Genomic DNA, 26,436 nt, shown 5'->3' with positions numbered 1-26,436 from the left:
TTAAAAATGCGGTCACTTGTTATATGTGTATGGGGGGGTGAAGTTTTTTTTACTTGAATACTTACAAAACAACAAAACATCCAGTATATAGAAGCCTCCCGAACACAAATCAATAAAAAATGTTTTTTTTTTTTATTAATTTTATTTACAGAAACTTGAAGATAATAAATGTTTTCACAGCTTCACGGGCATAAAACTAAATAACTCGAAGCAGGAAAAAGGCAACCGGAACCAACACAAAACCTGGAATCAAAAATATGTAAAAACATAAATATAAAGTACATAAGACTTTTTGTGATTAAATCAAACAGGAATTGAATGAAAATAAAAATGAATAAAAAATATGACACATAATACATTTAATAAAAAAAAAAAAAATTAAAAAATAATCCTACATAATAGTTTTATAGCATTATTGCTATGACCTCTATGTACCTATGTGATATGTAATTACGCCTTTCTGTTATTTTGTAGAAAATTAATGTAGGCTAATATAGTTCAATAATCATAATTTACCTTGTATAACTACTTTCAATTGCTCAAAATCACCGATCAGTCTTTAAAGTAGATACGGAAAAATCCTTGGCAAAGAATATCCCAAGATCCTTGGGTTTAAAGCTAAAAGAAGATTAAAAACAGTTATATATTACCTATTTTTACATATAATTATTTTTATAATATTAATTTTTACCTGAAGGTGGTACTTCGATTTCATCATTTTCTTTTCATGTAATTTAATATCATATATACTTTATTAAAGTGGTTTAACAAGGAACTTTAAATCAAAAAACAATCTTTGTAACTTATAAATTTCAGCGAAATATCAGAAAGCAAATTTCCAATCAAATCTAAACGGCAAAAAATTAAAATGGCGCCCCACCTTGCCAGAGGCCTCGGGAGCTGACGCCTGACAGACACAGACAAAAAGACAAAAAGAACAGGACGCCGACGTGCATAAAAATGTTCCGTAGCAGAGATTGACAGAAATCATATAGAATATTTCAGATTTTTTGTCTAGGACAGTCTAGAAGGCCATGCTTTCTGCCTGGGTAGAACCGCGCCACAACTTTTTCCAATTTTCCGGTTACTGTCACCCCCCTGGGTGAAACTATCCCTAAAATATAAAATATTTTTTATTTAAAAACCGGTTGAGTTTTTCGAAAAAACTCTTAAACAACGTATACTTTATTTTGTTTGTTTTAACATATTTTAAGATTTTTTTATAAATTTATACAGGGTGTTTCATAAAATCTGGTCTAAAGCTGATTTTTGGCAAACGGGATGACTGTGGGTTTTAGAGGTTCCATAAGGAGGGGTTCCTCGAATCTCAAATTCCAAAAACGCCCCTCAAATAAAACAATATATAAAATTTAAAAATAATTTGTTTAAAAGACGGTTAGTCTTTCGGGAAAACGCTTGTTTAAGCAAATTTATTATGTTTTTTTTTACATATTGTGAAATTTTTTGAAAAAAAGTTTGGGTAATTTCTAACCGCACGATTCTGCTTAAACTGCTTGAGTAAAAGCTTATTTTTGGTAAACGGATTTTTCGAAAGTCAAATTCCAACGAAATGAAAATACCCCTCAAATATATATACCAAGTTATATAATAATATCGCATATTTGTTTTTTTCTCATGCCTGACTAAATGTGAGACAATTTTTTATCCATTATGTATGTTAATGGAAATTCTTGCTTTTATCATCACCAATTACAAATGAAATTAATTCGGACGCGAACGAAGTCGCTGGGTAAGCTAGTACCATATAAACGCGTTTGAGTTTTAGGACTGGTTTTAAGGACTCTTATTTTTCTCTTAAAACGGTAATAGAAATTTGGAAAAGTATAAACGGGAATTAACCATCTAGAAAAGCAAAAAATTTTATGAAGAATTAATTTTTCTCAAAATGCCAATAATAAAAAAGTTTATTTTTTCCTCTTTAAATTACGCGACTTAATTAAGAATTTTAATTTTAATATTAATAATACAGGGTGGGTTTTTGCACACAAATTTTTAATACAATTTTTTTTTTATTTGTCATACCATGCTGGCATCTCTTTTATTTTTCGGTCGTATTCTGTACATGTGAGAAGTTAAATCGCATAGGGTTCTCTCTTCATCTTATTAAGTCGGAGTAAGAGAAATGCGACCGACTGTGCGAATTGCGGCGTTGCCCAATTTCTCCGGTACGCCTTTCATATCAAGTAAGTAAAATCACGATAGCAAAACCGTTTATTTTTTAAGACTTTTTTTTCAAAAAAGATAACTAAGATAAAAAGAAATCTAAGTTTTTTTTAGCTTAATATTTTGGTAATTTTTTATGATTTTAATTATAGTAATATTCTAATTCAGAAAATTCAGAACTTGTGAAAATTTTTTTATACTCATTATTATTATATGTAGATTTAGGGAAGCTGTAGGGATGAAAGTGGTTAAAGCACTAAAAAGGAACGATTTTGGAGTGACGCATGCCGCTATCGATATGATCTGCGCTCTGATGCATCCCATGCATGACGATTATGACCTGAGACAGAACAGTTTGATAAAATATCCCTTGTTACAGACAAATCGTTTTTGAAGCCTGTTGAACTGTGGACAAACTCACATTGTAAGTTAATCATTATATTGTGTAAAATTTATACATTTGCCCACAATTTTCAACGAATTTATTATGTTTCAGGCTCAAGGTACTGGCGCTCTAGTAGTATCAGCAATGCTAGATTTTCTCACTTTTGCGTTATGCGTACCATATAGCGAGACCACCGACGGAAAACACTTTGACTTGTTGCTGGAAATGGTTGCCGAAAGAGGGCGAATGCTTTTTAGACTCTTTCAAGTAAGATTGTTTTAATTAATATAAAAATTCAAATGTAGGAAATTTGATTGACGTATTCAAGTTGTTTTCGGTCACTTCTGTTTCAACCGGAAATGACTACAACTTTTGAATTTTTTAAATGGCACCTCGGTAATTTTTTTTTTTACCTATTTGATAGAAATAACACTCTGAATAGATTGAGTAGAATGACATATCATCATGTCAACTTTTGACATTTTCTCGCAATATGGTTTATTTGAAAATTAATTTTTTTTTTTTTTTTTTTATAATTTTACTTTAAATACCAAGTATGTGGTATAAATTTATTCATAAAAAAAATTCTTTTTCTAAATAATCGCTAATGACCACACCTCGTTCCATTTGAAAAAAAATGAGATATGATTTAAAATAACGATTTGGAGCATTTTCCTAACTGGCAAGACAAGACACTAAAAAACATTACAACGATCAAATCTATTTTTCTAAGGCTCGGCTTGATTAAGAATTAAGTGTTTTTAACATAACCATGGCACTTCTAGATTAAATTTTTAAATACGATTTTGTTTTAAGCGAAAATGTCCAAAAATTGACATATTATTCGTCATTCGTATTCAGAATGTCCATTTTCTGTCGAATAAAGTTAAAAAAATATTTTTTTTTTTTTTTTTTTAAAAATCAAAAGTTTGTAGTCATTTCCGGTGAAACAGGAAGTGACCAAAAACATTGAAATACGTCAATCAATCCTAATTTACGTAATAAACTTAATTTTTTAAAAAAAAATCAGTTTTTTTTTATCTGAAAAAATAAAAAAAGTTATAGGGGTGAGCACTTTTGAAGACGCACCCGGTATACTAAAAAGTCAATAATTAACAATATTACTTAAAAAATCGTAAAAATACAAGTACAAATCATTAAAAAAAAAAAAAAATCGTAAAAATCGGGTCACTAGAACACAATAAATAAATAAATTTAAAAACTTTTTTTTTTTTTTTTTTTTTTTTTTTTTTAGGGTTCCGTAAAGCGTAAAAACGGGAACCCTATTATAAGACTTCGCTGTCCGTTCATCCGTCCGTCTGTCACAAAGGTCTATCTTATGAACTGTAATAGCTAGACAGTTGATCATTTTTTAAAGATAATGTATCTATTTTGCCGCTCTAAGAACAAATACTAAAAACAGAATTAAATAAAATGTTTATAAAATAAAAGTACTTTCACTAAACTTTATCTTTTAAGTAAGAATTTACATAGAATCTTTCAAGTGCTCGGTGGCCGCGTGGTTAAAGCTTTTAGGACTTTACGCTGCTATGACGTTTGGAGCCGTAGTAAGGCAGGTTCGGATCCTAGTGAAGGCGATTTTTTTTAAACGTTTTTTTTTAAATTTTGACGATATTTTTTACAATATTTATTTGTTACTTTTTTACATATTGTATTAATTGATTAATACAATTTTTAGTAATGTGTTTATCTTCATTTTTCTTTCAATTACTTAATACGCGCATAAAAATTTCAGCTAAAATCGGAAAAAAAGTTTTATATATAAATATAGTGGTCTAAATGGTTTGTTAGATAATTGATGTACGGAACCTTTACCTTTCCTGCGCGAGTCCGACCTCGCACTTTCGACCAATTTCTTCATACTACGAAATCTAAAACCTGATTTTTTACTTTTAGCATCCATCTATGGCCATTATTAAAGGTGCCGGTTTAGTAATGAGAGCGTTAATAGAAGAAGGCGAATCGGAAGTAGCTGTAAAGATGCAAAACCTGTCTCTGGCCGAAGGAGCCTTACCGCGCCATCTGTTAGCGGCTCTGTACACTCAAGGCTCCGACGGCAGGTTGTTGACGCACCGACAACTGTCCAGACATCTGATTGGTCTGTGGGTGACCGGGAATCCCATAGCAATGGGACTTCTTAAGAGAATCATGGTAAGATAACTTATTTTAATCACAGTTAATTTTGTTGATTTTTTTCTATATGTATATGTTTTTGTTTTTCTTTACTATAGCTTTATCATTGCCCACTAAGTAATTTATTTCCTCCAACCAACTATAACTTATATTAACTTGATATTTCCTTGCATTTGTTTATGAAGGGTTATTTATTTAGGTTTATAAGAACTTTAATACTACAGTAATCGCAAAACAATTTCCGATGCATGTGATCATCTTTGAGTGACAAGCGATGGCGACAGTGCTGCCAGATTGTGATGAATTTATGAGATGAATCTTAATGTAAAATTGGGAAACAATATATTTATTATATAATTTTTAAGGATTTTTACGATTTTTTTTTAATTTTATTACTTTTTAGTTTTATTGTTCATATTTTAGTAATTAATTGATTTAATTGTTTTTAGTTATTTATTGATGTACAGCTGGTTCCAATAAAATTGAGTACGATTTAAAACATATTTTTATTATTTCGGGCGGTATATTCTATGATACCTGTCCCCCATTTCTCTACTCATGTCATGCTGACGTTCTGAAAAATTTATTTGCCTCTTTGTCAAAAGCAAAGTTGTTTTATACAATGTCACAATAACCTTAACATGTCAAAATACTTGACACATAAATATACACTGCTCAGATATTCGAAAAGGATGTGTAAAGAGTCGTATTCGTTTTTTTTTGGAACCAGCTGTACCATTACGATCAAAAAAAGTAGTACAAGAATTAGTAGTCCCAGATATAACTCCTGGTCTATAAGGATATTTGAATTATATTGAATTTTGGATTTAGCCAACACTGTTTTTTTGTTTATCCCTAATGCATCTGCAATGTCCCTTGAGGGAACTCCATCCCTTAATCGCGTAAATATAATCGATTTTTGCTCTGAAGTTAAATGCATTTTTTTTTAAATTACGTGACACTGACACAAGAATATAGACCAGCAGATTAAATCAATTTTGTTGTACTAGTTTTTTTTTATCGCAATGAACACCACAAGTGGTAATAAAGTTTTAGAACACCACAAGTGGTAATAACAAGTAAGAGGGTACTCTTAATGCACAAACTAATAATCACAGAATTTAATAAAAACTAACGTAGAAATAACTTTGAAAGTGGTATAACGTGCTTACCAATCATACTTCCTTCTCTGACTGCAGTAAAGGGTAATAAAGGACCTTTATTGTCACGTTCTCGTTCAAAATAGTTTATCAGGGAAGCTACAAGCTCTTTGCTTTGACTGTTTAAATGCTTCGGCATATTTTCAACATACAACTTCAAGAAATACAATACAAAAACTTGAAAATTTAGTTCTTAAAAGAACTGTTTGTGCTTAAAGGTACAATTTAAAAAAAATACTATGAAAATAGGCAAAAAACGTGAATTACTTAAAGATTCAAAAACAACACGATATTATACAAAATAATGACTAAAATTATGATAATTGTCAAATAATAAACAACATTGCCGAACACGGCGCAATGTGACCAACATAGCGATAATAAAATTCGGTTTAAACTAATTCTTGCAGCTTTAAACTAAATAAAATATCTGTTACAATCATTTGCTCTATAAAGTAAAATGAAGATAGCTGCTCGGTATCGTAAATTATACAACAAATTTAAACATTTTTGCCAATATTTCATTTAGTCAGGTTTATAGGCTTTAGTGTCAATTTCGATATGATTGATGACGTGCATCGGAAAATGTTTTGTGATTACCGTATATTGGTTATTTCTGTATGTATACAGGGTCAGCAAGTCTAGCTTTGGGTGCCGATTTTTATACAATTGTACATTTTTTTGCAGCCCATCGGTCTCATAAGCTTCCTCGACTCACAAGACAAAATCCCCGATTCCGCCAAAGAGCAAGAGCTCCTAAACCACCGAGACAACTTAAAAATGGCCCAAGACCACGCGTCCAAAACGAAACGCAACCCGAACCTGGTTGCCGTCGAGAGACAGATCAAGAACCTAGAAAAACAGGTCGAACACTACACCAACCTGGCCCTGCAACACTGGGGCTCCCGGGTTGGGATGGTCAGCCTGAAACGCGAGGAGAAAATAAAAGAACGGCCGATAGTTTTAAGAAAGAGACGGAAAGAGTCAAGGCCGAGAGCAACTGGGCGCTGTTCTACTGGAACTTTAGCCAGAACCACGCGCTCTCGAACTTGATCTGGAACCACAAGACGAGGGAGGAGCTGAGAAGTGCCTTAGAGAACGAGATCCGGACGTTCTCGAACGACAGGGAGTTGGCGGGGAACGCGCTGGTGGCGTGGAACCATCAGGAGTTCGAGCTGAGCTACCAGTGTTTGGCTGATGAAGTTAAAATAGGGGATTATTATTTGAGGTTGTTGTTGAGATGGATGAGAGCAATGACGATTCGCCAATTAGAAAATCGTGAGTATAGATACAACAATACTTATACGAGAAAGTGCCTTACTGCAGTATAATAAAGGCGACTACATAGTCCAAGAAAATAGGCCTCAGTGTGTCTCCCACAAAAGTTGCACATCAATGTTGTGTTTTTTATAATACCCTATATATTAATTGATTTTCGGATTCTAGCAGAAAAATAATGATGAATTTCATTAGACAAGTATACTAAGGGCTGGCAAAGGTTAGTCTTGGGTCGAGATTTCCGTATGTAAGAAGAGTACAATGCGTTTTATAATGTACTGAAGAAAGAGAACAGTAAACACGTTGTCAAATGTACGAAATGAACCGAGAAACTGCGCACATTGCTAAGAGACGTGGAAGGGGATATAGCAGATTTGTCGCAGTCCACCGGTCGACCCAATCAGTACCTCTGTCAGTACTTAAAGTTCTAGGGAAAGGTGTACATCAGCTTCACGATTTAATTACGTCTCGCGATACTTTATTTGTATATTTATTAACGAGTCGTAATTTTTCCTATAGTTTGAAAATGTTTAAGTGCAAGTTAGAAACACTTGCATTTTTGGTAAAAATAAGTGGAATTGAGTTGGTGTTCGACAGTGGTCGCGCTATTAGAACTCTGAATTCAAAAATCGATATCTCGAAATCCATTAGAAATAACTGATTTTAGTTTTTTTCATAAACTTTCTTAATATTTCTGCTATATTTTCTTCGTAGACAGTATGTGAAAATTTTTATAAATAAAAAAGTTACACGATTGCTGAAAATTGCTATGCACTAAAAGTAAATCGATGGGTTGTTTAAAATTTTTGAATGGAAAAAACAACCTTATCGAATTTTTCTTATTTAAACATATTGTAAAAGATCCGATCTTCAAAATAAAAAAAAAGTGTCTATATCTAAAGTAGTTTTTAAGTTATGGCGTGTTATGTGTTAAAAAGGCGTGTTATGAGTTTTTAAATTACCGCGATTACTGAAGTTTTATCGTTTAAAAAAAAATGGACACCCTAACGATATCCTTATAATTCAATTTCAGATGCCCAGAAACATATCTAATGATTTTATCTAGTTATCTTTTCGAAAAAAAACTCGTTTAAAAACAAGCGGTTTACGATCGTGATTTTACTTTACCTGATAGGGACAGGCGTACCGGCAACGCCGCAACAGCACACCGTCGCATTTCTCTCACTCCGACTTAATGTGATCCCTATGCGATTTACTTCCACACATGTAAGTACCGACCCAAAAGTAACAGTTGCCAGCACGGTATGACTAAGACGTATGGTTTTTGACATATTTAACGAACGTTTTCTAAAAATGCAGAACAAATTTTAAATGAAAACTACCTAAATTGGAATTTACCTAGTATAGCCTAATATTTAATTAAAATAACTATTGTTCTTTAAATCAAACTAAAATTTGACCCAAAAAGTTATACAGGGCGAGACAAAGTTAATATTGAACATTGGTCACCTTTAAAAGTAAGTTACTCTTTTATTTTTAATAGAATATCCAGTATGTCATTCCGATATTCAACGGGGAATTCATGTCTCTTCAAAATACTATAAAGGTTGCCTACCCCTCAAACAAAGATTTTCATAGATATTTTCATTTTTATGATTCAGTGTCAGTAGGCATTTATTATTTGATAAAATCTAGGTGGATGTGAGTTGTCGTTAGTTTATCATAGCTGTCAAATTAGTTTACCTTTAACAACTAGTCATCTATGCTAAATCAGGAGCATTTAGATTTATCTATTATGGACTTTTTTTATAGAGATGTATTATAGACAGTGTTTAAAAAACTTGACCAATTATTGTCGACATCATTTTATGCAGTGAAGAGGAAAGGAAACCTTTTGAGCAGTTGATTTCATCTAGCTAATCTTTATTACATAATTATAATACGTGTATAACTAGTTATTCTTAATTCTGTAATAATTAAAATATGTTTTAAACGTGTCTTACCTTAAAAATCTTTTTATTACCGTTGAATATTTTAGTCTACATCTTTTAATTTTTATTAAATTAACGAATGGTATATCACAGCCACCTAGATTTTATTAATTAATAAAGTTCTACTGATGCAAAATCATAAAAATGAAAATATCTAGAAAAATCTTTGTAGAATGACAACCTTAATAGTATTTTAAAGATTTATGACAGGATAAATTACACTTTAGGTAGTTGTTATTGAAATTTAAAAAGGGGGGTATTCTTCATTTTCACAAAATGTGAAATACGGCAAAAACCTTACAATCTAGGGATACGCTTCTTTAATGGAACTCACCTTTATTTTTTTCCTAGAATCCGAAAATTAATTAATATATAGGGTGTTCCATTACAAAAAAAACAACTTTAATACGTAACTTTTTTTTGGGGACACCCTGTAGAACTCTCTATATTTTTGAAAAATGCTCTAAATTAACCTACATCTGCTCCCAAAATTTAATTTCGATCTAAATCGTATGAGAGGCGCCACCCTGTACAATTTATGATTGATCACTTTTTAGATATGAATTTTTCAATGATTTGTATCATCGTTTTTTACTTACTAACAAAGTAGAAATGAAATGTATGTGTCTACAAGCGATGTCAATAGTGTATGGAAGATATTTCGAAGATATTGGTCCGTTCAGTGATACAAAATACATGATTATAATGTTAGAAAGGGTAAGGACAGTTATTATAACCTCTTGCTTTTGATATTTTAGAACCTCTTTCCGTATATGTTTTTTAAATATTTACTTCAATTAAAATAGATGCCTTTCCTTTTAGTGTGTTGATAAAATAGAAAGAGATAGACTGATCGTGTTTATATCGAAGTTGATATTACACCGAAAAAATGTAAGGGATTTGCTAGACGTAAACGGAGTGAAGATTTTGGTGGACTTAATGACGCTTGCGCATTTACATACTGCTCGGGCAGTGATTCCCACGCAAACGAATGTGATAGAAGCCGGTCCAGATATGAAAATAGAACAGAAGAGAGAATGGCACTATAATACCGAGGATGGTGGAAAAGGGCCTGTTACTTTAGATGAGGTAAGTTTTATTTGCTTTTCTAGATTAATTATTTGACATTTGATAACTATCACGCGACGCCCAGTCTGTGAACAGATTCAGTGAATATGCCGGCGTGATATACTGAATTACGTCATTCCCAGAAATGCCTAGTCGTTTCACGTATGCCGACAAACAGCGTAACTCAAGTGGCACGTCGTTTGACTGCGGATTTCAGGCTTTCACTGTAATGACGGAATTCCAGAGTTTTACTGCACTACGGGCCATACATTTAGGCAGGGTTGGCACGATTTAAATCGAGTGATTTTTTTAATTTTAATCATCTGATTTAAATTAAAAAAAAAATATTGAAACTTTATAATAAATCAAAAATAACTGTAAAAGTTATAAAAATGGGTCCTAGAAAACTAGAAAAAATATTTCTATAACAGATAATAAATAGAAAGATAATTGTAAATGTTATAAAACTATATAAAAATATCTGTTTATCAATTTAAATGTTGGACCTATTTTTGAAGTAATTTCGTGTGAATCCATTAGACCGCTAAACGCACAGATTTATTTTAAAATTTATGTATAAGTGACAAAAATTCGCTGTTCGAATACATATCATTCCAAGTCTAAATCTATAATCGTTGTCAGAAAATGTGTTGTTTTATTTTTTTTTGAAACGGTTGTATGTTTCCAAATTCCTAGCGACATTTTGATCTGCAGTAAGTACTTTACACTTTGACATTAGATAATACATACTAATTTCATTCTCGATTTAAGACTATTTCCGAACAAACAATAGTGTATTGTTTTATTAGGAGTAAAAATTATACTTTTTTTGACGATGCGACCTTTGAAGGACCATCGTAAAGCTATTCCGACGTTACAGGGAGGCACAAAAAGTACATTTTTACTCCGAATAGAACATACTAGTTCTTTTAAAACATTACAAATAATTTTTTAATCAATTTCAAACAATGCACACAAACATTGCACAGTTACATGAACAGTAACCGAGCAAAAATTTGTACACTCGTTGAATTTGACACTTAATATCAGTTTAATAATATATTTTTGTACTTTTGCGCTTAGGCGTAACAGTGCTTTTTTTTAACAAGCGAGCGACTTTTTTTGCGGAATATATTGGTGACCGATGTGGAAAAATGACACGCGCCGTAGAACTGTTAATGTTATCGGTATCGGTCAGGGTTATAAAGATTTAGCCATTTAGGATAGGACTTTAATTGGAACTAATTCTAGTCATTGGGAATTCCGATTTAAATATTGTTTTGAATTAAAATAAAAAAAATCCGATTTTTGATTTAAAAAAAATCATTTTTTCCAACCCTGCATTTAGGTATTCCCCGTACTGTCTCTTTTCCAAGATAGGATGCCGATGATCCTTGCCTAGCTAGTTCATCGGCTTTTTCGTTGTTTTGGATGCCGCTGTGGCTCGGCAAATTAATAAATTGGCCTGAATAATTTAATTCTGTTCCTTCGTGCCGGAGTGTTGCATTCTCTTCATTTTTTGTTCTATAAAATTTTCTGTTTAGCCAGAAAATAGAATCCAAAAAATTTTCCGAGTTTCTCAAAAACGCTACCTTCAGCGCACTTAAAAAAATCGATCAGATAATGTTATAACGATCTTCTGTTCGAGTGAACATCGTAATCCGCGAAGGTAACTTGCAGTACCGTATGTATAATCGAAAAAAAAACGGCGTCCAGTTGGCTTGGAAATGACGATCGATGACAGTTCCCATATAATTTTACATTTAAAATGACAGCGATCTTCATTTCATAACCATCGCTGACGCCGTTTTTATTCGATCATACGGTACCCTATCGACCGTCATTGATTTCATGAAAGTTGCATACACATTGTGGGAATGAGTGCAATATATCTCGTAAAGAGTAAAATGTAAAAAACGTTACACATTAATTTGATATTTTTTTTCTGCTCTTTACTAAAAACTTTGCAACAGTAAAAAAATGGTTTCACCCGGAAAAATGCAAAAAACTGCGTTTGAGTGACTTTGGCGCACTCTAATTTTGTACCCGTAGGTTTTAGAGGTTTGTTACCTAGAGATGAATGTGTTACCTAGAGATGAATGTAGCATTAAAAAAGAACTACGAAAATATGAAAAAAAAACGAGAATTACTCACAAAGATTGAACAACAACACGATATTACACAAAATAATGAGTGACATTACGATAATTGTCAAATAATAAAGGATAACATTGCTGAACACGGCGCAATGTGACCAACATAGCGATAATAAAATTCTAAATAAAATATATGTTACAATCATTTGCTCTATAAAGTAAAAAGAAGAGCTGCTCGGTATCTTAAATTATACAACAAATTTAAAAAATTTTGCCAAAATTTTATTTAGTCAGTTTTATAGACTTTAATTTAATGTCGATTGATGACGTGTATCGGAAAATGTTTTGCGATTACAATAGACCTTTTTTTGATGCCAGATTGACTGTACTATTAATTAAAATCAAAATATAGTTTAATTGTATTTTTCTAGATGAAAGAACTGTTCCAAAAAGGCGTAATAACACACAAAACTCGTTGCTGGGCGATGGGTTTGGACGGTTGGCGTGCTCTATCCCAACTCCCTCAACTAAAATGGTGCTTGCTCGCTAAAGGGAACCCGGTACTAAACGAAAGCGACCTAGCGGCGAATATTTTAAACCTTCTAATCAGGATGTGCCAGTACTTCCCGAGCAGAGACGCGGACGAGGCGATCATACGACCGCTACCGAAAGTAAAGAGGGTCCTGAGCGAACAAACGACTCTATCTCACGTGGTACAGTTGCTGCTTACATTCGATCCTATCTTGGTGGAGAAGGTGGCTTTGTTGCTATGTGAGGTTATGAGAGATAATCCTGAAATGCCAAAAGTGTATCTTACCGGAGTGTTTTACTTCATTTTGATGTATACGGGGAGTAATGTTTTGCCGATCGCCAGGTTTCTGCAGCTGACGCATATGAAACAAGCATTTAAAGCCGAAGAAGTAAGTAAAATATTTATACAGGGTTCTGCAATACCTCGTCAGACAGCTGTAGCTCTTATAATAAAAAAAAACTTAGGAATTTTGTTTAACTTCTACAAGGTGACTCACAAAAGTGTGAGTGAAACGGAATGATTTTTTTTAAATGGAAATTTAATCTTAAATCATACAGTGTTTTTCTAAAAAGAATATCCTTTATATATACAGGGTGCTACAAATTCGAGGTACGAGCATTGGTATCTCGGAAACCGTAATAGATACGAAGATAGTTAAATTGGGGCAAAGTTGCTCCTTGGCATGTTCACCAAGATGCCATCAAAAAAGTTTTAAAAATTTCAAGGATTGATGAATTTTTGGAAAAAACGGATTTTTTTGAAAATCAATTTTATTTTTTCTTGTCGTTACTTTTTAGAAAATCAAAAAACTAATTGCACATTCTCGTAGCCACTTTATTAGAGCTATCTGATGGTATTTTTAGATTTTCAAATTAACTGATAATTTGTGAGATACAGAGGCCAACTTAATTTTTTTAAATATGGACCTGCATTTTTTATTTCAGGCTTTGAAAGGACTCAACCAAGAAGGGACCAAACCAAACCAAACCACACTTTATACTTTTCTTTTGTGTTGGGTACCTTAATAACAACAAAACTATTTAATTATTATTTAAAATAATTTCAAGTCCGACTCTGTTTTTTAAAATTATTTAATCTGATTATATTCAGCTCAACAATATTGATCAGCGCTATTAACATTGAATGAGGAAAATTACGCCAATTGAAAGATTCAAATAATTAATATCCAGGTCAGCAGTTTTAAGATATCTATTATTTTTAACTTTTTTTATTGTGAATTTGAAATCTTAGTGTACGATCAATATGAATAATATTAATCGTAGTTATATAAATATCAACTTCAACAAACTAGTTTCTGATGCTGAAAATGATGTTCAAAAGGGTTACCACCATCCGTAATGCACACATTTGTTTTTCGTTCCATCTTATTTATAGCTCTTTGAACAGATCTTCTTCTTATACTTACGAATGTATTTTGTACTCTTTAACTGTTTTTTATTACTCAACTATTTTATAGTTGAAATGTATTGATTTCAAATGTTCAAAACAATTTTTACTGATTTTCCTTATTTAATGTTAATTAGCGCTGATCAATATTGTTGTGACGAATATAATCAGATTAAATAAATTAAAAAACCAAAACCGGATCTGAAATTATTTTAAATAACAATTAAATAGTTTTGTTATTGTCAAGGTACCCAAAACAAAAAAAAAGTATCAAGTGTGGCATATCCTTGTATTCAGGAGACCGTATTCTTTCAAAACCTGAAATAAAAAATGCAGGTCGGTATTTAAAAAAATTAAGTTGACCTCTGTATCTCACAAATTATGAACTAATTTGTAAATCTAAAAATACCATCAGATAGCTCTAATAAAGTGGCTACGAGAATGTGCAATTAGTTTTTTGATTTTCTAAAAAGTAACGACAGGAAAAAATAAAATTGATTTTCAAAAAAATCCGTTTTTTCCAAAAAACTTGGCAATCCTTGAAATTTTTAAAACTTTTTTGATGGCATCTTGGTGAATATACTAAAGCGCAACTTTGCCCCAATTTAACCCTGTTCGTATCTATTACGGTTACCGAGATACCAATGCTCGTATCTCGAATTTGTAGCACCCTGTATATTTTTTGTTAGATGGAGAATTAAAAAATATTTTTAGGATTCCGTACCCAAAGGTTAAAACGGAAACCCTATTACTAAGACTTCGCTGTCCGTCCGTCTGTCACAGAGGTCTATCTTATGAACCGTTATAGCTAGACAGTTGAAATTTTTACAGATAATGTATCTATGTTGCCGCTATAAGAACAAATACTAAAAAACAGAATTAAATAAATGTTTATAAATAAAAAAATACTTTCACTAAAAATGCGCGTGGCCAAGGCGTTAATTAAGGCGTTAGGACTTTACGCTGCTATGACGTTGGAGCCGTAGTATAGTCTGTGAAACGAATAACTTTGAATTTGACAGTTACCGCGGGCTTTTCTAGTGTTAATTTTATTAGGTTAGCAACTTGCGGCCATGCTGACGCAATGCCCTCTCTAATAGAACAGCCTCGGAGCGAGATTTACGACGTCACGCTAGTTAGATACTACGGATTAATAAATATGTTGTAGAATACATGGAAAACATAATTATTCCTCGTATTTTTGGTTTGTATTTTAAAAATGATATAGTTTACATGAAATACATAAAATACAGTTAATAAATACAATATATATGCCTATTTATAGTAATAAATACTTTGGCAAATAAACTACGAACCATACAAATGCACCAAATGTTTTACAATATACAAATAATGAATTGTACATAAGATAATGGGTAAAATGTAAAATATATTTTAAATTTTGGGGTTTGAAAATCGATCTACTAATAGTGATGTATTATTATTTGCATTCACAAAATTTATATGTATATTTTGCAAGTATCAATGTTCGAAAAATTATATTTGCAAATAATATAATACCATAGGCAGTAGATATTGAATGTCTGTTGTTAAATTTGATCGATTCAAACTCCAAAATTTAAAATATATTTTACATATTACCCATTATCTTATGTTCCTATTCATTATTTGTATATTGTAAAACATTTGCTGCATTTGTATGGTTTATAGTTTATTTGCCAAATTATTTATTACTATAAATAGGTATATATATATTGTATTTATTAACTGTATATTATGTATATTTCATGTAAACTATATCATTTTTAAAATACAAACCAAAAATACGAGGAATAATTATGTTTTCCATGTATTCTACAACATATTTATCTATTAATCTGTAGTATTTAATTGCGCGACGTCATAAATCTCACTCCGATGCTGTTCTACTAGAGACGGCATTGGTCTGATATTTAGAAATGTCAAAAGCTGATGACATTTTACTTTTGACAATTATGACATTTCGTGTTCATTTTTGCAAGAAGAGGAAGAACTGTCACTTGTTTTATTTGCTTGTTTTATTATTTTCCTTTTCTATTTCACGAAAGTAAAAAGAGTTATCTATCTGATTCGTTCAGGCACTCAATTTAAAGAATATCAGTAACTGTTTTGATAGAGGGATTTTATATTTGCCATGTTGGTAAAAAATAACGGTCAAAATTCAAAGTTATTCATTTTATAGACTATAAGGCAGGTTCGAATTCTAGTCAAGGCGACTTTTTTTAATCGTTTTTTTTTAAATTTTTGCATATATATTTTTACTTTTTACATATTTATTATTGATTAATACAATTTTTAGTAATGTGTTTCTTCATTTTTTTTAATTACTTATACGCGCATTCAAAATTTCAGCTAAATCGGAAAAAAGTTTATAATAATATAGTGTCTAATGTTGTATAGATAATGAATGGTACGGAACCCTTCGTGCGCGAGTCCGACTCGCACTTGACCAATTTGAAATGTTTAAAAATTCTTAACGGTTTGCAGATAGTTGTGATATTATATTACATAGGGCTTTCTTTCAACAGTAAATTTTTTATTAAAGCTACCTAATGAGTTTTGAGATTTTACCGTTGAAAGCGCCATATGTAATTTTACCACGTATGTCTGCAAGACCGTTAAGAATTTTTAAATACTTTAAATACAAAAAATGTTTATTTTTTAATTCTCAATCTAACAAAAAAAATAATATGTATATAGGATGTTCCATTTAAAAAAACGAAGAAAAATTATTTTATATATTATAGATATTTGGTAATATACCTATAAAGGCCTACATCAAGTGATTTTAGCCAAAGTTGCATTGATTATTGGTGTAAATTAAAAATTGTTTCATTTGCAGATTGCATGATCACTATCTAATTTGATGCATAAGTGAGAACCATAGCTTTACTTGGAAAGAGCTCATTATTCTCAAATTCTACTCTCAAATCTTTTATTAAAATATCAGTTCTTAAATTGAATCACATTTTCATGGGGAAATAAACATTTTGGGAAAATTTGTTAGCTTAATTACTGTAACATATTAGAAATAAAAAAAAATTATAGTTCTAATAATCACAGACTTTATTAGAATGTTGCAGTTTCTTATCAGAAACTTATGGCTGTTCTATGTCAAGAAAATACAGTAATTACAACAATACAATACAATAATTTTAACAATAAACAATACCACATTATACAGGTTAGTAGCATAAGTAGTACAAAATAAATATAAAACCCTTAACCAACAGTCAATACATATTTACTTAAGTAAGACCAAAAACAAAAGAAATAAAGCCTTAAACCAATAACCTCTTTCACTTTGTTGGGAATAATTCTTGCTTATCCATTTTCCTTTTATGGCTCATTATATGGTCTTTTTATTGAACCACTGGCCTTCTCTGTTCATTTAGAACAATTGCTGATGTATCCTAAAAATAAAAAGAGACTATTTGGCATAGTGTTTTTTTTTCATTTCTATTTTACCTAACTGGCTGATTTTACTATGATTACGATAATAATTGTAAGTTTTTTTCCACATAGTCATTATATTTTCTTGGCGAATGCATAATTTATCTTGATCTTCTGTTTTTCATACCACAGTTTATAACTTTCCTTAGTATCAAAGTCATAGGCAAACTTATGTGTTTCTATTTCCAATTTTACTTCATGGTGTTTACCTTCAAATGTTGTTGCAATATACGGCAACTTCCACAAACTATACAGACTACAATATTTAGAGTACACAGTGGGCAAATAATACGTTTCTTCTTATTATAGTGTTTTTCACAAAATTAAGTGAAACAACACAAATTAAAAATAATCCAGTCTGTAATATTAATTATTAAAGTTCTATGAATCGCTGGATCCCCAAAACGCATTCACAAATTGTAAATCTTCTTTAAATGATTTTAGTATTTTTTTGTATTATTTAAAAATACAGGAATGCTGTTGAGTTTTTAACTTTTAAATAGGGCCATATTTACTCTGATATCCATTAGCGGCAAAGTTCAGCTGAGTTTGACGTAGACCGCGGTTGCGCGGTTCAGCTTTCGAGTATTTTGTCCTTAGAGAAGGAAAGAGAGACTCTCTTTCCTTGTCTAGGGTATGGTGAGTTTTAGTGTCGTCTAGGTACTCGACTGGCGCTCCCCTCCACTTAGCGGAGTGGGGCGATCGACGCGGACTGTTCGTTTTCTCGCATTAAATCTACAGCGACCAAAACCGATCAAAACTCTTACAATATGGCAATTACTTCAAATAAATACTTAACTTATGTAATTTAACAATGGGAACACTAATTAACAATCGTTAATAAAATACATTAACAGTCATTATATAAAAGAAAATGAAGTCCATTTTATTCTTGTATAATATTAATTAACTCAATGTACAGGGTCTCCCAGGAGTAAGTGCAGAAATTTTTATGAACTTCATTACAGTGTACTATAGGTTTGTTATACGTTATTTTATTATAAGAGCTATTTTCCTTAAAAAAAAATTCTGTTTAGTAATTTGTTTAAATCCACATTATTAATTATATTTATTTTAGAATGTTACGTCACTTATAATGCAAAAGAGTATCCTAGGCAGGCTTCTTCCCGAGGCCATGGTTAATTACTTAGAAAATCACGGAGCCGAAAAATTTGCCCATATATTTTTAGGCGAATTTGACACTCCTGAAGCTATCTGGAGTTCACAAATGAGGCATAACTTCTCCCCTTTTAGTTTTTTACGTACATTAACATACCTTCGTTTGCAGACGTATGCTTATTGAACGAATAGCGGCTCACATCGCCGATTTCAGTCCAAGACTTCGCAGTCATACTATGGCTAGATATGTATATATTCCTATACCAACAATAAGATATCCCCAACTGGAACATGAACTTTTCTGTAACATATTTTATCTTAGACATCTATGCGATACAGTCAAGTTTCCTGATTGGCCTATACCAGATCCAGTAAGTAATCATCTTTTATTGTTAGATATTTTTTAAAGGAATTGAAATGGTTTTCAGGTTGGACTTTTAAAAGATGTTCTGGAGTCTTGGAAATCTGAAGTGGAAAAAAAACCTCCTCTGATGACTGTAGAGGAGGCTTATAACAGTTTGTTTTTGGAGGGAACCCATCATGAAGAAGCGACTATTAGAAAAGCTTATTATAGATTAGCTCAAAAATACCATCCTGATAAAAATCCTAACGGAAGGGTAAGTCAAGTGTTTATACCACATTTCTGAAGCGAAACTTCTTTACGCGCACTGGGAGTAAAAATTCAAGGATGTGACACCGTCATATTTACTTGAAACCAGTAATCAACGAGAATATTCGTATAATTTAATAAAATTACCGTAAATCACCATAAATAATGAATAGTTTGTTATTGACCTGTAAATTCTGAATTATTAATCCTGTAAATGATGGAGATATACAGTTGTGATTGATTAATATTTTATTTTAAGATGAAACTTTTGTTAACAACATTCTGACAATTCGAATAATGAATTGAATAATGACGAGACACGTGACATCTGTTTATAAAAGGCAGCGATTTAGATTGACAATTTGGTTATGTAAAATTTAGAGTGACAATTTTACAAAAGAAATACATATTCTGTGAGTTTACTGGTTGCCTATCGATTAACATCAATTTAAAAATAAATCCCCAACACGAATAATGAACAAAACATTTAAACAAAAACAGACCACAGAACACACAAAACAAATTGTTGGTTAGTAGCAGTTAGTAGTAGTCAGAGATACAGATGTAGTAGTATTTTGGTTTAATGGCCACAGCTATCCGGCCGAGTAATATAACTATGTTTTTTTAATAAAAATTAAAAAAAACATTATAAAATTATAAAGCTAGAATAGTATATGGTTTTATATTAACTCTAATTTTTTGAAATTTATAAAAAGCATTCATAAAAAATATATATCTTTTAAATCCTTCAACTTAATATCTGTTAGTAAGAAGTTTCACTTCAAACATGCGCACATAGTGCACACCATAGACTTAAAATAAAATATAGACTACACTATTTACATCTAAACGCGGCCAAGCAATCTTTTTTGTACACATGTTTACTTCTGGGTACAGTCGACCGAGCCTTCCTCATCCAGCCTATGTTGTCACGTCTTTAATATTATCAATACTTTTTTTCTTGTTATACACATATATTGAGATATTAATACTACATTTTAATAAAGTAGGTTTTAATATTCCATAGATGTACTAAATAGTCCTTATACTACTAAATTATAAGTCGGATACTATTTAAAAAGGATACGTTCTTTACAATATGGCAACACCGATTAGAGGCGAGGTCGCCTATTCATTCATTTATTACCTTGTAGTACGCGTCGCACGTGTGCGGTAAAGCTTTGTTGCCGCTATGTCCCCGGCTGTATTAACGCATTTTCTTAGCTTGTAGTCCTTAAGTGTTTATTTTATTTTTTGTTCAAGAACTATAAAATATGATTCGCCAGTGCCAAATTTGCAAGAAATTTGACTTAAATAATCCATTTAAGTCTTAAAACGACTTTCGACCGGTAGGCAACTCTCAATTTACCAATTGGGAGTCAGTGGCGTTGTTGTAGAAAGGAGCTTATTTAGATAATATTTTAGTAAAATGTAAAATCTGAATTTTTTCTCTTACATAATCATTTATATAAAGGTTTTGTAACACAATCATAATTATTGTAAGCCTGTAAATAATTAATAATGTTTTTATTAAAAATATATTCCGGTTTATTCTAAAAATTATCTTCAGTATCTAAAATAACATACAAGAATTTTAAAATGATATTACATTATGAAACAATATTTTTTAATATACCGGGTTTGTTTCAAAAGTGGCTCACCCCTATAACTTGTTTATTTTTTCAGATAGAAAAACAGATTTGTATGGTAGTAGGTATATGACATAATTTAGGATTGATTGACGAAATGATTATATCTTTTGATTTTTAAAGGCACCCTCTGTATATTTCTACTTTATTCGATAAAAAATGACACTCTGAATAGAATGACATATCATATGTCAACTTTTGACATTGTCGCTTAAAAACATATCGTATTTTAAATTTCAATCCGGGGTACCATGGTGTTTTTAAAAACACTAAGTTTTAATCAAGGAGCCTTGGAAAAATAGTTTTGATCGTCTAATGGATTTCGTGTCTTGTCTAGGCCGGTTAAAAGATGTACAAATCGTATTTTTTAATCATACCTATGTCAATTTTTTAAAATGGAACAAGGGTGACTCATTAGCATATTTGGAAAAAGCATTTTTTATGAATATATTGATACCACACACTTGGTATTTCGAGTCAAATTGTCGTTATGAACCGCGTGTTATAATTACAATTAAACCATATGCAAAAATGTCAAAAGTTGACATATGATATGTCATTCTATTCAGAGTGTCATTTTCTATCGAATAAAGTAGAAATATACCGAGAGTGCCATTTAAAAATTAATTAAAAGTTATAGTCATTTCCGGTGAAACAGGAAGTGACCAAAAACAATCGAATGCGTCAATCAATCTAATTTATGTCATATACTGACATACTAAATCTTCTTTTTTATTTGGAAAAATAAAAAAGTATGGGGATAAGCCACTTTTGGGACGCACCCGGTATAATAAAGACAGTACCGAGTTATTAATGGAACATATTTATGTTTTCTCTAATTTACATAATAAGACATCACTTAACCAGAAAAAAAATACAACAGTCAACGTTTTTTTTTCTCTCCCTGTCGCCGATTCTATTATATCTGTAGAATAGATCCTGTTTTGATTAATATTAGGGGTTGTAAATGTTTGACTAAAATTAATATTTTTTTAATAATTTCAAAAATTACGTAATTTCGATTATAAAATTTCTTAAAATTTTATTATTTTTATCCTTTTTGGACTCTAAGACGTTTTTTCTAAACTTTTATTTAAAAAAACTTCTCCTAAATCTTAATAAAATATAAAAAAATTACCCGGCTATGATACGGAGAGTTCAGGTGTACTTGAGAAACGAAAGACAGTGTTGCACTCTTCGTCAGAGTCGTCAGGGAACGACGGTTACGACAGAGACAACCTATATATCGCTCGTGTCGCACTCGTTATAACCTAAAACAATAACACAACAATAACAAGACATTGTCTGACCGCATGTTCCAGCTATTTATGAATGAGATACTCAGTCTATATTTTATTTTAAGTCTATGGTGCACACACTTTTTTTCTCTCAAAAAATATTTTTGGGTATTTCGCCACTGCACTGCAAGAAAATCTACAAAATAAAATAATTATTTTTTGTAAACACTTCTGCGGTAAACCTAAACGGACACTGGCTTGTCAGAAGTTATGTTTACAGTTATACAAATTTGCCTAACAAAGAAAAAATGCTTAACGTTTCGGAAAGTTTATCTCTTTCCGTCGTCGGAAGCAAAAAAAAATACAAAGAATATAAAAAAAACTATTTAAAATATTAAAATTCAACTATTCGAGAACACTTTACTTTTTTAAAACAGGTACGTCTACAAGAAACCGTTGACGTTCTGTTAAAATGATATTATATCCATTATTTATTATTACGTTATTTTTTTCTTTGTTAGGCAAATTTGTATAACTGTAAACATAACTTCTGACAAGCAGTGTCCGTTTAGGTTTAACGCAGAAGTGTTTACAAAAATAAATATTTTATTTTGTAGATTTTCTTGGAGTGCAGTGACGAAATACACATAAAGGATTTTTGGAGAGATGAATCCACTACATAGGTATAGACTTTTTTACACTTTTTATTTTGAAATTCAGCTGAATAAGTTTATGAATTGGAATATATTCCATACTAATATATCATTTTAACAGTCGTAATTATTTTTGAGAGTAGTGCAACGCAATCAGGGCTTAATCGAAATCTCTATACAAGGTGTTTCAAAAACAGATGCCATCTGTCGAGGGAGATTCCTCGGTCTCTCGGTCCAATTCTGCTTTGTTTCGTAGTTACAGGAGGGGGTTAAAGTCTTATTTTTTTTCGATTTATTATAATTTTCTTCCAGGTGCTTTTAGCGATTTGAATGAAATGTTGACGGTAAAAGTTACTAGAAGTGCTACATATTTAAATACTAAAAAAGTGTCGACATATTCATCAGGGACGTGCATATATGGGTTATCATTGGAATATTTTTCTAAGAAAAAACATGTGCGACACTGGCTTTTTTTTATTTTGGGCCGTTTAATGCCGATTAAAAGTTGTCTCTTGATATTTTATCGATTTCGATCATATCGCAATGCTTATTGCGAATATTTGTTGAATTAGTAATGAACTAGATTATAATTTACTGATATGAAATAAAAATTGATTTTGTCATCACTTGTTTAAGAGACACCCTTTATATTCTATATTCTAATTATTTTTTAATAATGTTTTTCAATGAATTATGAAAAGAGAATACTGATTTAATTTTTGATCTAGGAACTTTTTTGAAAAAGTGAATCAAGCTTACGAGTTCCTCTGCAGCAGAACAAGTTGGAACACGGACGGTCCAAATCCTAACAATATCGTTTTAGTATTGAAAACACAATCCATCCTGTTTCACAGGTATTCCGAAGGTAATAATTGAATCCTTTGATTTATTTTGTATTCTTATTACTTTACCGAATTTTTGTTACAGTGTTACAACCGTATAAATACGCTGGCTATCCTCAACTCATCAAGACCATAAAAATCGAAACTGCCGACGATCAGCTGTTTTCTAAGACCGAGCCTCTTCTTGCTGCCGCTACCGAATTGGCTTACCACACCGTCCAATGTTCCGCACTTAATGCCGAAGAATTAAGAAGAGAAAACGGTCTAGAGGTACATTTACTAGAATTTATCTGACGAAATACAATCTTTTTTCACTGTCGAGCATTCTTTAATTTTACTCTACGATTCAAATACGGTAATCGCAAAACTTTTTCCGATGCACGTCATCAATCATATCGAAATTGACACTAAAGCCTATACTGACTAAATGAAATTTGGCCAAAAATATATATTTAAATTTGTTGTATAATTCAAGATACCGAGCATTTCTTCATTTTACTTTAAAGAACAAATGATTGTAACAGATATTTTATTTAGATTAAAGCTGCAAAAATTAGTTTAAAGCGTTTATTTGACAATTATCATAATGTCAGTCATTATTTTGTATAATATCGTGTTGTTGAATCTTTGTGAGTAATTCTCGTTTTTTTTCATATTTTCGTAGTTCTTTTTTAAATTGCACTTTTAAGCACAGACAGTTCTTTTAAGAACTAAATTTTTGAGTTTTTGTATTGCATTTCTTGAAATTGTGAAATATGCTGAAGCATTTAAACAGTCGAAGCAAAGAGCTTGTAGCTTCCCTGATAAACTATTTTCAATGAGAACGTGACAATAAAGGTGCTTTATTACCCTTGACTTTGATTGGTAAGCACATTATACTACTTTCAAGTTATTTCTACTTATTTCGATTTGTGGCCTGTAGCTGCTGCCTTAAATTTAAATATTTCTATTATGGGTGTTAAAAAAATGGGTACTAAATTATTAATTATTAAATTAGAAATAAAACGTAAAAATCTTTAAAAAATGATATAATAAATATATTGTTTTCCAATTTTACATTAAGATTCAACTCATAAATTCATGTGGCAGCGCAGTCGCCATCGCTTGCCACTCAAAGTTGATCACGTGCATTGGAAATTGTTATGCGATTGCTTTAGTTGGAGTTATATTGATATACAGGGTGGTCCGAACTGTATTCCGGAAACTTCGGCAGCATATTCTGCAGATAAAAATAAGTAAAGCAGATAATAAGTAAAAAAGTTCTTATAAATGTATGTCCTAAATCGCTTACTTTTTGGAAATACAGAGTGTAGAAGTTTCATTTTTATTTCGATTATTTCCAAACAATTTTTGAAGTAACTAATTTCTGAAAATCGGTGTCTGGGAGTTTTTGATATGAGAAATTTGATTTTGATGTCATTGTGGCTCCTATTTGTACGGGGCGCCACCTACATGTGTTTTAACTGTTTTGAAGAGTAATAACTTTTTGTCCGTACCTGTATAAAACTACTGAGTAAAAAATATACATTTTCGTGACTTTTTACGTAAAAAATGTCTCTTGGTAAAAGTCGCTACGAGCAATCGTTCTCAAGATATTTAAAATGGAAATAGTCAATACATGCCATTATTGACAAAAAATACATATGTTGAGTAGATAATTATTTGACTGAAATGATTTTGGGAACTTTTTATTTTTTTAAATTAATCACAAATTTTTCTTCGAAAAAATTACGATAAAACAGTTTCTGTTGAACTTTTGGCACAAAAACATTTTAAATTTATGTTTTCAGTCTAATAAAACTATTTAGTCAACATGTTTAATTTATGTCAATGATGACAGGTACTGAATAATTTAGATTCCAAATATCTCGAGAACCATTACTAGTAGCGATTTTTACCAAGAGACTTACCTCAGTTGTTTATACAGGTACGGACGAAAAGTTATAACTTTTCAAACCAGTTAATAATTATATAAGTGGCGCCCTCTACAAGTAGGAGCCATATTGACATCAAAATAAAATGTCTCATGTCAAAGAACTTCCAGACACCAATTTTCATCCAAATATTGACATTACTTCAGAAATTATTTGGAAACAATCAAAATAAAAATGAAACTTAAACACCCTGTACTTCCGAAACGAAGCATTTTAGGACATTTGTGCGAATATTTTTACTTATTACCTGCAGAATATGACGCCGAAGTTTCCGGAATACAGTTGGACCACCCTATATATTATGACGTGGCTATTGAAGTGGCACTTTCAGTTGGCCGTCGGCACGTGTTCTTATTGTTAAAAACCCCCTAAAAAAATTCGACCTAGTTTTTCGTCAAAAGGAGGGATTTTTCGGGGCGCAGGAAAACATTTAATTCTTAACGACCACCCTATTAATTGTATATTTTTTATTTTGATTTCTGTTTAAACAGATTCTTCTAGAGGCCTATACGCGGTGTGTCAATGTTTTAAGCAAATCTTCGATTCCAAGTGACGTTGCCGTTCAAGTGTGTTTGCACATCACCAAATGTTTTACTGTAGCCGCTCAATTCCAGGCATGCAGAGAGCGAATAGTTAACCTACCTCAACTTATAAGGGATCTATGCCGAATTCTCCATTTTAAGGTAATTTATCAAATGAAAAAATTGTGTGTGTGCTATGTG

At 31.4% G+C, this 26,436-nt stretch overlaps 1 protein-coding gene across 1 annotated transcript; it reads left to right on the top strand.

The window, feature by feature from the left end:
* Positions 1-2,143: 2,143 nt before the first annotated feature.
* Positions 2,144-26,420, top strand: LOC115883272 (dnaJ homolog subfamily C member 13-like; the record flags this gene model as incomplete). Its single annotated transcript, XM_030901607.1, is given in 16 exon segments — positions 2,144-2,208; positions 2,404-2,608; positions 2,681-2,836; positions 4,487-4,741; positions 6,571-6,856; positions 6,859-7,116; positions 7,119-7,161; positions 9,671-9,830; positions 9,936-10,202; positions 12,709-13,197; positions 18,748-18,902; positions 18,958-19,159; positions 19,217-19,416; positions 23,667-23,803; positions 23,866-24,050; positions 26,206-26,420. Coding segments are annotated over 16 exon segments (3,278 nt in total), but the record flags the coding sequence as incomplete, so codon positions are not given.
* Positions 26,421-26,436: the final 16 nt, after the last annotated feature.

Source organism: Sitophilus oryzae, unplaced genomic scaffold, assembly GCF_002938485.1.
Source record: "Sitophilus oryzae breed Bouriz unplaced genomic scaffold, Soryzae_2.0 scaffold_1864_pilon_pilon, whole genome shotgun sequence".
Taxonomy (NCBI): domain Eukaryota; kingdom Metazoa; phylum Arthropoda; class Insecta; order Coleoptera; family Curculionidae; genus Sitophilus; species Sitophilus oryzae.
Note: the sequence above shows the minus strand (reverse complement) of the source record. Positions and strands in the feature narration are given on the sequence as shown.